The sequence below is a fragment of the Lethenteron reissneri genome, chromosome 40 (assembly GCF_015708825.2).
Source record: "Lethenteron reissneri isolate LAM-NWPU_2019-01 chromosome 40, ASM1570882v1, whole genome shotgun sequence".
NCBI lineage: Eukaryota > Metazoa > Chordata > Hyperoartia > Petromyzontiformes > Petromyzontidae > Lethenteron > Lethenteron reissneri.
Window position 1 is genome coordinate 10,663,374 of NC_083818.1, and position 13,533 is coordinate 10,676,906.

The following is a 13,533-nucleotide window of genomic DNA, read 5'->3' on the forward strand; positions in this document are numbered from 1 at the left end:
GTCAGTAAAAATTTAAGAGCACAACAATTTGACAAATGTAGACTGAATTTAACAATAAATGAATGCAGTGAAACGTAATAAGGCAAAGTAAAAAAAGGGAAACTGCACTTACGTCGCTTTATATATATATATAAACGTAACTTTAGGAGCGGAAAGTGGCTCCATTATGTGAGTAGAGTTAATGGAGAAAATTACACAAAATACGATTTCAAGAAGATGTAAACTTGGTGTCTCAGGCAGTCACGAAACATTAAAACAAAGAGTCAATCCAAACATTTACAAAAGTTTACGTCAAGTCTATATGTATCAAATTGTTTTCCTTGATGAATGATCTTGGTATAGTTTAGACGGTAAATTCCAGATGTCTTTTCTTCAAAATGACAATCGCATATGTATATCAAGGAAAGTGGAATTACGCCATTCATATTTTACGGATTGAGTTTTCTTTGAGTAAATAGTTTAGTTTTTCTTTCCAAAGGCGATCAGGATTTTACCGTGTACACGTGATTGGTAGGCACAGGCACTTAATTCTAAGGAATGTTATGTTTTGACTGACACAATTAACATGATTCCTGGGTCAGCCGGCATAGTAGAGACATTCATCGCTGTGATTCGTTCCGGTTAATTTTGCGTACAATATTTAGTTGGAAGGATCAAAAGCAGAAGCAGAATCGGTGGAAAACTTTCCATGGAGCCATCTGTAAGGTTTTAACCGTTTAGTGTTTTAAGTTTGCTACCAGGGCATAATCCAATACCGTGAACATGGGGGCTGTACGATGTACTCACATGCATACACATGCACTAAGGCTCGCACACGCACACACTTGCACTTTTGCACACGTGCACACCCATACACGCGTGCAAAGAGAAAGATCCCCCATATAGCCTGAGCACAATGTAGGGGCAAGTGCTGTCAGCGAGCACCAATAAAGGCCAGTCCCACGCCTGGCTGCCTTCGTTTCTCAGTGATGAAGTTACACAATGCACCAGGTACTCATCTAAGGCTGAGTCAACCTAGGGGAGGCCCAGCACCGGTTCAAATATTAATCACCGATGTTGGCGGGAATTGAACTCGGGTTACTGGGTTCGTCGCGCATTGTGCTAACAACTTTGCCGTCGCTTCCCACATTGTCCTTACATATGCACACACATGTGTGCACGTGTACACACATGTGTGTGCACGTGTATACACGTGTGCACGTGTACACGCTTGCGTTAACACGTTTGCATACCCACGTTGTGATGTCATTGTGTTTTTTAACGAGAAAAACATGAATTTTTTTACCTAAATGGATACCGAGGATGTAACTCCATCGATTTAAATTTGCAAAACAGACAAATGTGTGCAGAAACACTTACATACAAAAAATGCAGTTCTGTGTGTACAGGAAATAAGAACATTATGTGTATCGCCGAACGGGAAGTGAATGTCTGATGTTTGAAATTATGATGTTCAACCTACAGACATCATTGGACGGCAACTTGGCTCGGGATGTTATAAAGGGCTGTGAGTATCTTCAAGGGCATTGATTCGTGACTCAAAAATTGGCGAGTAGGTAAACAGGACGCTAAGCATCTTACAAAGACTGCACATTTGATTTCTCCTCCCATTTCGAGGGTCACAGAAATTAAATGTCCCAGCGCATGAGTAGCAGTCGGTTTGTTTGGGCTGAATAAACTGCCTTTAAATTGAATAATTCCAGCAAATAACCCGTACGTTTGAGTTCATCGCTTACATTAGCAGGTCAACCAAGCGGCAAACTCAAAGGAAGCCGTTAATTTCATGATGAGCAAACGCAACTTTACGCCACGGGACGAAAGTTCCCTGTGGGTGATGCAGCTGTTTACGACTGTGTGCAGCTGCAACCTATCTAGCTCAGAACCAGAATCAGATTATTTATTTATACTGGAGGAATCCGATTAATTATACAGCTCCTTTTCGCAGATGTCCGGTAGGGGCGGGTCAGAACGTTACAACAACAAACAATACAACAAACACGGCATGAGTGCAAAGTCATTGTAAAGGTAAACAAAACCCCAAAAAACATATACAAATAAAACTACACTATTTGTTTTTGTCTTACCAGGTAAAGACCACAGAGCTATTACCCTATTTTTCAGAAGCGACCTGGTCACCAATGATAGCTCAAACGAAGTGGCTTATTACGTGGACAATTTATAGCAGCCAAATACTCGTAGCTCAGACACGTGAGCCCTATTCCAGAGCTCCACTCTCGCTATCGGCAGAGGTCCTAAATGTGCCTTGCTTCCCTTCTCAGCTGATCCTGCATCGGCCAGTTTATAATCCGTCAATTGTTAAACCGATTGTTTGTGATGCGTTCGTGGGATAGGAAACTGCAGGTACACTTCCACACGACAAAATACCTTTGGATATATTGGTATCCGTACCACGAGGATAATGCAAAATCATTCATGTTTTAGACATATTTAAGGAGTGGCTTTTTGCAAAGTGATTGTTATTCTTAGGTTTTTTCGGTAAAGTCACGTAGGTAATTTTTTTTTTATTAATCAAAGTAAAATAAAATAAAAATTAAATAAAAATCACGACGTTTCGGAGGCAACACAAGCTTCCGTCTTCAGGTGGAACCGTCACAACACGCTTGCTGTATCAAGTAAATGAGAGATTCCAAGAGATACTACCCCGTATATATACTGGTTGAGGGGGGGGGCCAGGACAGTCCCTTTTTATGATAATGGTAAGGTGCGGCTTGAGACTACGGCTAGTCTACATAACAAAGGACTGAGCCTTTTTCTTTGGTTTTTTCGGTAAAGTCACGTATAAAAATAAAATAATGAATTAAAAATTAGTATGCTATTATTTAATTTATTATTTTATTTTTATACGTGACTTTACCGAAAAAACCAAAGAATAATTCCTGCAGTCACGAAAGCTCCAAAATTAAGATTGACTGAGCCTTTGTTATGTAGACTGGCTGAGAGGGGGGGGGGGGGGGTGCCAGAGTTGTTAAAGTGCAACTGCTGCTAATGAGACCGAGCCTCTGCCATGTAGATGGTAAATGCACAAAAGCAGGTCAGGAAGAAACAGCGATTGTTATTCTTATTTTGCGGTGGGTCTTCAAGATTGATAGACACATGGGTAAGAACAAGTTGAAGATGCAACCCCGACATTTCTTACGAACGCCGCTGCTCATGCAAAGGCCTCCGCGAGAGTCAGCGCCCCTCGAGAGGGAAGTTTGGTCTACTCTTCCACCCTAACCAGATGTCTTGGAAGAGATGAGAATACCTACACTCCTTTACCCCCACCACATGTTTTTTTTAAGATAAACAGCTAACCCTGAACGATTGTCTCATATCAATGATCGTTGAGAGCCTCTTGAAGGGGAATTGATTTACTATTTTTCCCTGACCAGGAAGTAAAAAAAAAAAAGTTCCACCCACATATTACCCCACCACAATGTAGCCACCAGTTGTTTTATCTAGAACATCCATTTTTACTGTTGTATGGAAAATGGAAGAAAATAAAATTGCTCAATGTTTCAATGACGATCACGAAATCAAGAAATGCGTGGTTTGTAAAGAAAAACAGGCATCGACTCAGTCTCAAGGTTTATCGCCCTCGATCATCCCGTACTGGATTTCAAACTTCACACCAATAAGTCAACAGATTACTCGCTGTGCTGAATCTCTGCACAATCCCCCAATCCAGCCTCAGAAGTGCCACACTACAGATAAGCCACCAACACCACCATGCCACGCACGGTTGAAAGATTATTTGAGGTGTCAAATAGGGGGTGACCTTTGCCCCCTTTGGAGTGTTGTGGTTTCTCGTGACCATGTCAGAATATAACACAAATTCCAGCCTGATCAGTCAGAGGCTGTTGTGGTGGCGGCGGCGACGGCGGTGGGGGATACATTACAAAGCTCCACCAGATCGCATGAAAAAAACACATGCCCGTCCGCTAATTAAATCTGCCGAATGATGGGATGCCATCGACTTATCAGTGCAGGTTGAGTTCCATCGATTTTCAACGGTCAATGCCCTCTCTTGTCATTCCGTGCGTTAGCAGCCGCCAGCTGCGTCGGCATATTCCTTTCCCGAAGAGAACGCCGGCTCAAAAGTTTCGCACCAGTTGTTTTAATCTTGCTTCCTGCAGGGATTTTGTTTTGTTGTTTTTGTTCGTTTTGAGTCGATAGTTTTGTTTAATTACCTCCAGACACGTCACGTGGTGTGAGAGTGCGAAATGAAAGTTGGGGGTTTTGCTTTTACCTCCATTCGCAGTGGCTGGGTTTATACCCTGCTGACAAATACTTTCATAACAGTGGCATCCGGTCCTGGTATTTATTCATTTAATCATTTGTTTCATATATTTATATAAATTATTTAAAAAAAACGTAAGCCCCACACTCTGTAGGTTTCCAGGTGGTAATCACAAACAATGATTGCCTGTATTCACACTATAAAATGCCTTCATGTGTATGGTGCCGTGTGTCTTCAGTGCTGGTTGTATATAATTATAAAATGTAAAAGGTGAAGCCCTCCTATTGCTTGCGCACGCGACTGCCCGAGTGCTAGAGAGCCCCTCTAGACTGGAATTGTTGACCTACTCGTCTATGCTGGCCAGACATCTTAGATGAAGCATTTGTAGATGGTACTCGTAAGATGTGAACTTCGTATTGCTTTCCATGGCATTTGCTGCAGCTTCAGAGAGGAATAGCCAAACGACCATGTCCATCTGAGTAAGTACTGCAACGGGGAGAATGCAGAGAAGAAAACGTAGCAAGGATAGGAGGTGCGTGATATTCCCTTGGGTTGATGTCGTCCGAAATTACTTTGAAAATGCAAGTGTAACGTTATTGGTATAAAAATAAAAGTTTAAATTTTGTTTTGGATTATTTAAAAAAAAACATACGAAAGGAAACCAAAACGGTGCAAGAAATCAAAACAGTGAAGCAAAGCATGGACTGCAAGCAACTTTGTCTTAAAATACTTAGGGGGTATGATTTGAAAAGGTAGGGTGAAGGTGTGCAGCATGTTATGCAATATTATTTTTGGGTATTTTTGATGCGTTCCAGAAGTTGGTTATTTGTGTGAGAATGATGAATGGGTGTTAAGTGGTCTTTGTCGATGTACAAGTTTAGCAGGAATTAATAAACATTGCCATTATGCAGGCACACTTTAGTAATTGCCTCTTGAATAAAAATTTACCTTTTTGCCATTATGTCAAAGGCGTTCAAACCGCTTACCAGTGTCTTTATTTTGGCTTTACTCACAGAACTTTAAAATTCTATTTATTTTCCCATTTTCTCTGCCATCTGTTAGCGGCAAAGTAAAAAAAAAAACATTATTAAACGATTAAGTCGCGCTCCACAATATTGTTTAAATAAATACGTCGGTTGATAAATGAAAAGAGAACAAAAAAAATATCGTGAAATAATTACACATTGTGTCCCAGCTCTCTCAAGTATTTTTTTTTGGCATTCGTAGTGCCAGCCTTGCCCAAAAATCACAACCTAAGGAACTAAATTCAATTTGCTCATTGGAAAATCAACGTCGAAGCAGATGTTATGGTAACTTTTGTCGGCGTTTAATTTTTTGTTCGATGTGAAAAGTGCGTTTCGCCACGTGGGTAACATTACTCTCCAAATGTGAAACGTTAACAGTGTAATCTGGTCGGCCTTTAAAGAGCTTAATCTATGTTTTAAATTTGGTTGTGGAAACAACGTGCCCTGCAAACCTATATCCCACCTTTTCACAAGAACTCTATTTTAATGGATAGAGCGAGCTATGAGTGTATATTACAAGGAATGTTGTCTTTGAATGTCCCGCAGTGCAGAGATGTATGGCTTCGAGTATTCAGTCACCTCAAATGAATGGTAATGTTGAAAGCAGTCACGTGTGTGTGCATGTGTATGTCGGTGTGCACACACACTGCTCATGAGCAATTATAATGGTGAATATTTATACCTGTCCTGGGCCTCGCCTGGGTCGACTCAGCCTTAAATGAGTATCTGGCGCTGTGTGCAAATATGAACACTGGGGAGGCAAAGGCGGGCCCAGGCGTGGTGTCGGCCACCAAACCCCCTCGTGTGTCAAGTCGACCTTCGTAGGTGCTCGCTAACAGCACTTGCCCCGATGAGCCTGTTCAAGGATACAAGGGGGGTCGTTGTGTCTGTGCGAGGGTGCATTGAGTACTCACTTCACAGCACTCCCCACAGCATTCGGCGTGACTATATGGGAGATCTTTACGTGCAGGCCTGTGTTTTTGGCTCTTATTTTGCGGAGGCAAATGTGGTGTTACCCGGCGCCTGTGTTACAGAGCAGAAACACCTTTGCATTTTCTTTCACCCCCCCCCCCACCCCTCCAATTTCCTCTTTCACCTCTTAAGTGCTTGCCCCTGACCAGGTACAGCTCAGATGGCACCTAGGGCAGTGACACGATTGACCCATTCGTGTACGCTAAGCCGAGAAGCAGCAGGGGGGGGGGGGGGGGAGTTGGGGGGGGGGGGCACACCACCTCGTGCAAAGCAGCATATTAATTTACACTCGCACGGGTCTATGGCAGCTCGTACCCTCAAACGTCGTGTTCAAGCCTAGTCATCATCATCTTGGCCATGATCAATCGACTGCTGGCTGAAGGTTGGTAAATTTGTGAGCGTGCTAAGGTAACCTGTTTTGGGAAGGGATTTCATCATCATCGTCATCGTCAGCCTTGATACATCTTCTGCTGGAAGGAGGAGGTTGGTTGATAGTTGGCAAGCTCCGTGCAATATTCCTTTTTATCAATTAATTTCCATCAGTATACAAGTTGGATTTACATTGGATCTAGTACGCTGTGCCATCATTATCAGCCTTCATCTGTCCACTGCTGGATGAAGGCCTCCCCAAATCAGACACACCCCACCTCAAGGCCCATCTGTTCTCGTTTTCAGTTCTGCGAATCAGCCTCCCTTAGTCGTCTTTGTTTTTCCTCTTCTCGGCCTATGCATTGTGATGGACAGCACCTTACGTCCCTTGTAGAAAGGTTGATTTTTTTAAATAAATGTAATTCCTAATATCATACATTGCCTCGAATACCATCATTATTTTACCCACATTTTTAGAGGAAGCTTTATAATAAATGCATCCATTGCTTTCCAAATATTTTACTATTGTTCAATAGTAAGCTGGTTGCTGATATATTTAAATTGTTTAAATTCATAATCAGAGCCAACTTACCTGCTATTAAATGTGACCTTACCTCCTAAAACTGAGCTAAATGAACCACAGTGAGCTCTTACCTGGCTATAACGGACATTATATCTACCTATGTCTATACATCTCGTCTAAAAGTGGTGCTCTGGTTAACTCGTATACCACGGCTACCTGGGCAGTGGGCCACTCCATTCACGACCACGTGATCAGCGAGCACCGACGTGAATGGCCCCCTTAGTGCGGCCGAGCAAGTGACGCTAATTACGGATGACCACTTATCGCCCGCGTACCGCGCGCGCGTAATTGCCACCGCGGTAATAACCGCCGCCCCAGAGACGTCAAGTGACCTGAAGCTCGGCGATTTCAGGCAGGTCTTTGACACCGTGAGCCGCTCGTGCACAGACGCACGTGCGCACGCAAGTCTATCTCCCCCCCACCCCACGCTCCCCTGTGAGTCACGAAGGGGCAACTATAAAGGACACATTGCTTCTTAGGTCATGCTAGCAGAGTCACTGGAGAGCGTGCATAGCACAATTGGATAAATGCGTCGAGAGAGGGAGGGAGGGAAGAAGGGAGAGGGTATACTTGGCTTTCTAGGTCGGGCAGGGCCACGTCGCTGCAGTGAGCGTGGGACACTTGGGTCAACAGCTGTTGACCCATTTACACGCTGGGTGTCGGCGGTGCGCTCACTCGCCGAGACAGGCTGCAGGGCTGCCGACACTCTTGCAGGGCAACTCACAACTCTTCACGGCGTTTGCGGCTAATGCCGGAGGAAAGGCGGCAAGCTGCCCGTGCCCGCTTTGCCTGCCGATGCTGAGTGTTCACTTATCGGAGCCCGGAACGACAGAAAAATCAATAACCAAATCTGTAAATGATGAGAAAAGGCCATAATAACTGAATTAAATAAATACAGAGATACATATTATGTGTATGTACAACCTACGTGGGTTAAGTAGCTATCTGGTTTATTGATTTTAAAAATATATTTGATAAATTATCAAATTGAAGGTCGGATTTTCAAAAGCACTCCAATGTCGTCTCGTGTCATCCTCGTGATTTCAACATTTTAATTTCCATTTTCTTAATCGGTGCGTTGCTACCTGCTACGACATGTGCCAGAGACGTGCTTATCCCCAAGCAAACGAAAGGAACGAACTCTGGAGGGAGTGCAACGAAGCATTCTTGGGATCACGTTGAGACGCAGAAGGAGCAACGATTGATTATATTGAACAATGTGCAGGTCAACGGCAACTCGGGGCGCCACGGTGGCGAGATGTTGAATGCCTCACCTGCTACACAGGCTCGCGTGGGTTCGATCCCGACACTGACGCCTGTATATTTCGAGTCTGCGTGTCTCTCTCCCTGTGGTCGCCGCGTGGATTTTTCTACGGGCCCTTCGATTTTTTGCCTCCACATTTAGATTCAGCATCGTGCGTTTAGAGTATTTGGCTGCTATAAATGTCCACGTGATCAGCCACTTCGTTGAGCTGTCATTTGCGGCCAGGTCGCTTCTGAAATAGAGCTGCACAGCTCAGTGGGCCTTAGCTTATAAAATAAAATAAAAAGTTTATTCTAGTTATAGATGATCTTAAATCATTGCAGGATCGTGGGAGATGGTTGCACTTTGACGAGTCCTTCATCCAGCAGTGGATCAACCATGATCGTCACAGTGCGTGTCATTGTCCTGGCCTTGCCAAGCGAATGCGGCACTTTTACCACCGACTCAAGGCCGCCAACAGAGATCAGTACTTTCCAAAGTTCGCTTGAGCACATAGACACTTTGACTTTGAACACTGAGAATCTTTATATTTTCGTATCAGTCTGTGATTTTAATCAGTATTGCATGACGGGTGAACGGCTGGCCAGCCAATGCATACTCTGTCGCTATTTAATTGCACACATGCCGTTCCTTAATTGCTGTAATAATGGGTAACCGTACTGCTATTCCCTAGGTACGGTGCATTAGTTGTAAGGCTATGCTGAATGTCCGTAGTGGATATGGTTATAATGGACGAGGTTGTTGCTTTGCTGTGGCAGTGGTGAATGGTGGAAATTCCCCAGATACACACGCTTATCCCAGCAGTCTGCACAGCCCTCATTGCAGCCCCGATGTCTTCCCAGTAATTGTAAATGAGACGATGAAAGGCTTCTTTCTTCAACTCTGCTGGAGAATGAGGGCCATGGCTATGTGTTGTCCATCACCTTAAACAAAACAAAAATCTACGTTGCCAGAACAAAAAACGAGTGACCATGTAGGCTTTGGTCATTCCACTCGCTCTTTTCATGGAATTTCTAAACCATAAATGCGCGCTGCCTTGCAATGGAACTCACAGAGTAGATTATCCTGTGTAGGTTCTCACAGTTGTGCTGTGTTGCTCCGCTTATAGAACAAATGTGTTCTCGGTTGGTTACCGATGAGGTTCATGAGCTTCTTTAGGAATTGAAGAAGCTCCGTGCATGGTCGATGGGGGGGGGGGGCGGAACGTCAGACATCACGCCCCAAAAAAACCCACATCGAAGAGCCATGCAGCAGATTCAGCGCCACGTTTTCTCAATTCGAGGCAACAGATGCAATGAAGTGGCCTAAGGGAAACTCACATTCATTTTGCCGCAAAGCTAGCGTTGCCAATAGTCCACAATGTTTCTAATAAGCTTTCGGAAAGCAGCATCCCATCAAGTGTTTTTTTTGTAGATAGCTCTGGATGATACCGTCCAATGAGAACAAGGGAAAGTATGGTCAATAACTTGGGGACATAGCAAGGCATGCCTGGGATGCAGTGCATGGCAAGTTGGTTACATGGCTAACAGGTTGTGGTTTGAACTGGGAATGGTCACATTCCGGTAGTTGGCTCTTGCTTGGTTAAGACCCTTTTAAGTCGACTCAGCCTCAAATGAGTACCTGGTTCGATGTGTGAACATCGCCACTGGGGAGACAAAGGCGGTCGGGCATGGTGCTGGCCACCCACCCCTCGTGCACCGTGCTGGCCTTCATAGGTGCTCACGAACAGCACTTGCCCAAAAAGTATGTTAAGGATATACGGGGGATCTTTGTCTTTGTGTAAACATGGGCACGCACGTATTGCACTTGCGCCTGAGAGTGCATGAACAATGCATTTCCCATGGTTATGCATCCTGAAGGCGGCCTTGGTCCAGATTTTACATTATATGACCACATGCTAATGTGTGCAGGTGCATTCATAATTATCATTATATTTTATGAGTCACCACGATGCCCCCATTAATTGACAGCATGTGAAAGTCACTGTAATTAAAAATGCACGTGTGTGTGTGTCTCGTATATCAGTGCAGGATGGAGCCTTTAAGTTGAAGCCAGTCTTTACTTTCACTGGCGAAGGGAGGGGGTGTGAGCAATTGTGGCATTTAATATTCTCTTGCTTTGCCTGGGGGCATTTTATTCGCCCCACTTATCCTGCGTAGGAAACAAATGGCTGGGCTGTCCGGGAAGATTTTTCATGTGTATGGTATGATCTGACGATGTATTTAATTGTACATTTACCATTCATCATTGACCAGCATGGCGAAGTGTGGAGCGAATATCCTAGATGATCTGCATGGCGCGGGGAAAGTTCTCTCCCAGCAGTGGATTGCGCTCTGCTGTGCTGTATCAATGGCTGCAAATGCACCACGAGCTCTGGACGAATATGAATCATTCCAAGTTCCCATGGTGGAGGCCAGTCTGTCCATCATACAACTCTTACTTTTGCACAAAGTATTTCTGACCTCAATGTCTCTAAGCGAGTATAGTCCAAGCCAACCCACTGCCTTTGACTTTCTCACTGGCTACTGGGCAACTACATCTGTGTATGTTGAACTTATTTGGTCCAATATGTGGCCCACCATGCTAATTGGACATGCCGGGGGAAGGACAACAAACTGAGCACAAAAAACTGTTCTGAAGAAATGAGTTTTCAATCTGGATTCAAAAGTGCATAGCTCCAGTGGCTTCCAAATATCGGAAGGAAGAGCGTTCCAGATGGTTGCATAAGCACATCTGAATACACGCGATGCGGTGACCGTTTTTGTTCGATGGCCAGCCAAAGAGCCGCTGCTGCTGCTGCTGCGAGGCTGACCGGAGGTCACGTGATGGTTTATGCTCCTATGCGAGAACAGCGAGGTATTGTGGTTCATTCGTTGCCAAGGACTTTATTGTGTGTGACGAGTGCGACATTATATAATATATATACTATACTCTTAGTTTTTTTCGGTAAAGTCACGTAGGTAAAAAATAAATAAAATAAAAAATGAAAACAACTAACTAATAAAAAAAAGAAAAATGAAAAGAACTAAATTTAAAATGAAAACAACTAAATTTAGTTGTTTTCATTTTAAATGCATTTAATTTTTTACCTACGTGACTTTATAGAAAAAACCAAAGAGTATGGATCTTTGCAGTCACGAAAACTTCAAATCTAGAATATATATACTGCACACGTACATGTTCTCTTCTGTACGAATATGTCATTCACTCAGCTGACCAATAGGAATGAGCACGAACCGATGCTCGTAATGAGTGTGGAGACACCCGCCGACTTTGATTCGGTATACTCGCGAATCCAGCTGACCATTACGAACCGAATTAACACAAAACAAAAAACATCGAAATTGAATCGGGGACGTTGGCAGACATGAGCCGCACTCGCGACTGATGGCATGCGAGCGGACATTCGTACGAACAGAAGGGGGAGGGGGGGGGATGGAAAAAAAACCACATCCACTCGAGCTGTAGACACCAGGACGCCGCCTTTGCACAACCCCAGCCCGCGTCGGCACTGCCACTGCGCTCACCTTCACAGGACCTCAGGTTGGCGGAGAGTTTGTGACCAAGTCCGCACTTGCAGATGAAGCTCCCGATGGTGTTGCAGCAGGACTCTTGACATCCGCCGTTGCCGAGCTCACATTCGTTCAAATCTGCACAACACATGGGGGGGGGGGGGGGTTGCACAAGCAAGTGGGGAGGGGGGGAATTGAGAATTAATCCTCGCGTGCAATTAGTTTACTTTACTTTATTTTAGTCTTACCATCAATACCGTATTTGTTTTCTTTATCCATATGCTTTAGCAGCAGCATATGTGTAATTGGCTCAAGTCAAACCGAGTTAGAGAGAATACATTCCTAGCTTAATATATTGTTTTTATTTCTCAGCTGAAAGAGCCAGATTTTCTTCCCCCCCCCCCACCCCCCATCCGCTTACACAATATAGAGTTCGTGTCAGGTCAGAACTAACATGTCATAAGTGAATGCTTTGCTCTGTTCCAAGGCCAGCATTCATTTTTCTTCAATTGCTGTTTGTTTGGGACCAAATTACCATCGCTTGCAAGTCATCTGCCTGCGAGTGAAAAGATCGGTGCATGCCGAGGAAGTCGCAATATTCTCCCTTCTGGAAGGAAGGGCCTGGTATTTTTCAAGCGACATTCTCTGAGGTTTTTGGTTTATTTTATTGTGATTACTGCCAATTGCTGCGAGCCCGGGCAATCTCCAGTGCCAAAAAGATTGGTTGATTGCGTGCAAACGAAGTGCCTTTTGGCTCTCTGCAATAATATGTAAAAGAAGAGATTGTATATTTAATGCTGGGCCATTTACGTGGCCAGAAAATGTACATGCACAGATCACACTGATGTTTTTTTGTATATGTGTGTGTGTGTGCACTCACACAAGATAAAAAAGCAGCATGTTTTATTTTTTAAATATTGTTTCAACCTTGCTCTTTGTTGGCAATAGTCGATCAGTAATTCTTTATTCGCCAATATCGAGAGTGCACTACATCAGATTTAGTGCACTGCATTCCATTCAGGCCCCAGGAGAGCTGCATTAGCTGGCAGCAGCTGTAAACTCCCACAATGTCTCAAAACAAAACTTCCCTGCGCTCTACCTTTGGATGAAATGATGGGGAAAAAAGAGTTATATAATGCACACGTCACGAAGTGTGGTTCTTCTGATTTTCATATTAACAAGTCGGCGTTTGCTCCCAATATTATCCATAAGAGGTTTTTGTGTTAGATTTCATAAATATAAATGTGGCTTTAAACCCGCCACGAGCCGACACAGCCAATTATAGTTGGTTTGTCAGATAAAGCACGTCTTGTTTACGTGACGAACCTTACTAATTCGCAGTGTCGGGTCGTGGCGGGTTTAACGGCACATTTATACGTTCGCGATCTAACCCAAAAACCTCGATGGATAACTTTTTTACGATATGATTTGCTATGAAGTAGGACCATTGCCTGAAACGTCAACGATTATTTCATGCTTCGAAGGCCCCAGTTTTGTTGACGAGTGTGTCGTGGATTGTTGTTGTTCATTGTGCTTGTGCACCACTGCCAACGCAGCGGCACCAACAC

At 44.0% G+C, this 13,533-nt stretch overlaps 1 protein-coding gene across 1 annotated transcript in view; it reads right to left on the minus strand.

Annotated features, from left to right (window-relative positions):
* The window catches only part of LOC133352473 (multiple epidermal growth factor-like domains protein 6), a 272,185-nt gene that overhangs the window by 94,310 nt on the left and 164,342 nt on the right, over positions 1–13,533 (minus strand). Inside the window, exon 5 of the mRNA XM_061568137.1 lies at positions 11,981–12,103. Coding sequence (XP_061424121.1) covers positions 11,981–12,103 — 123 coding nt within the window. The remainder of the gene's footprint in view (positions 1–11,980; positions 12,104–13,533) is intronic.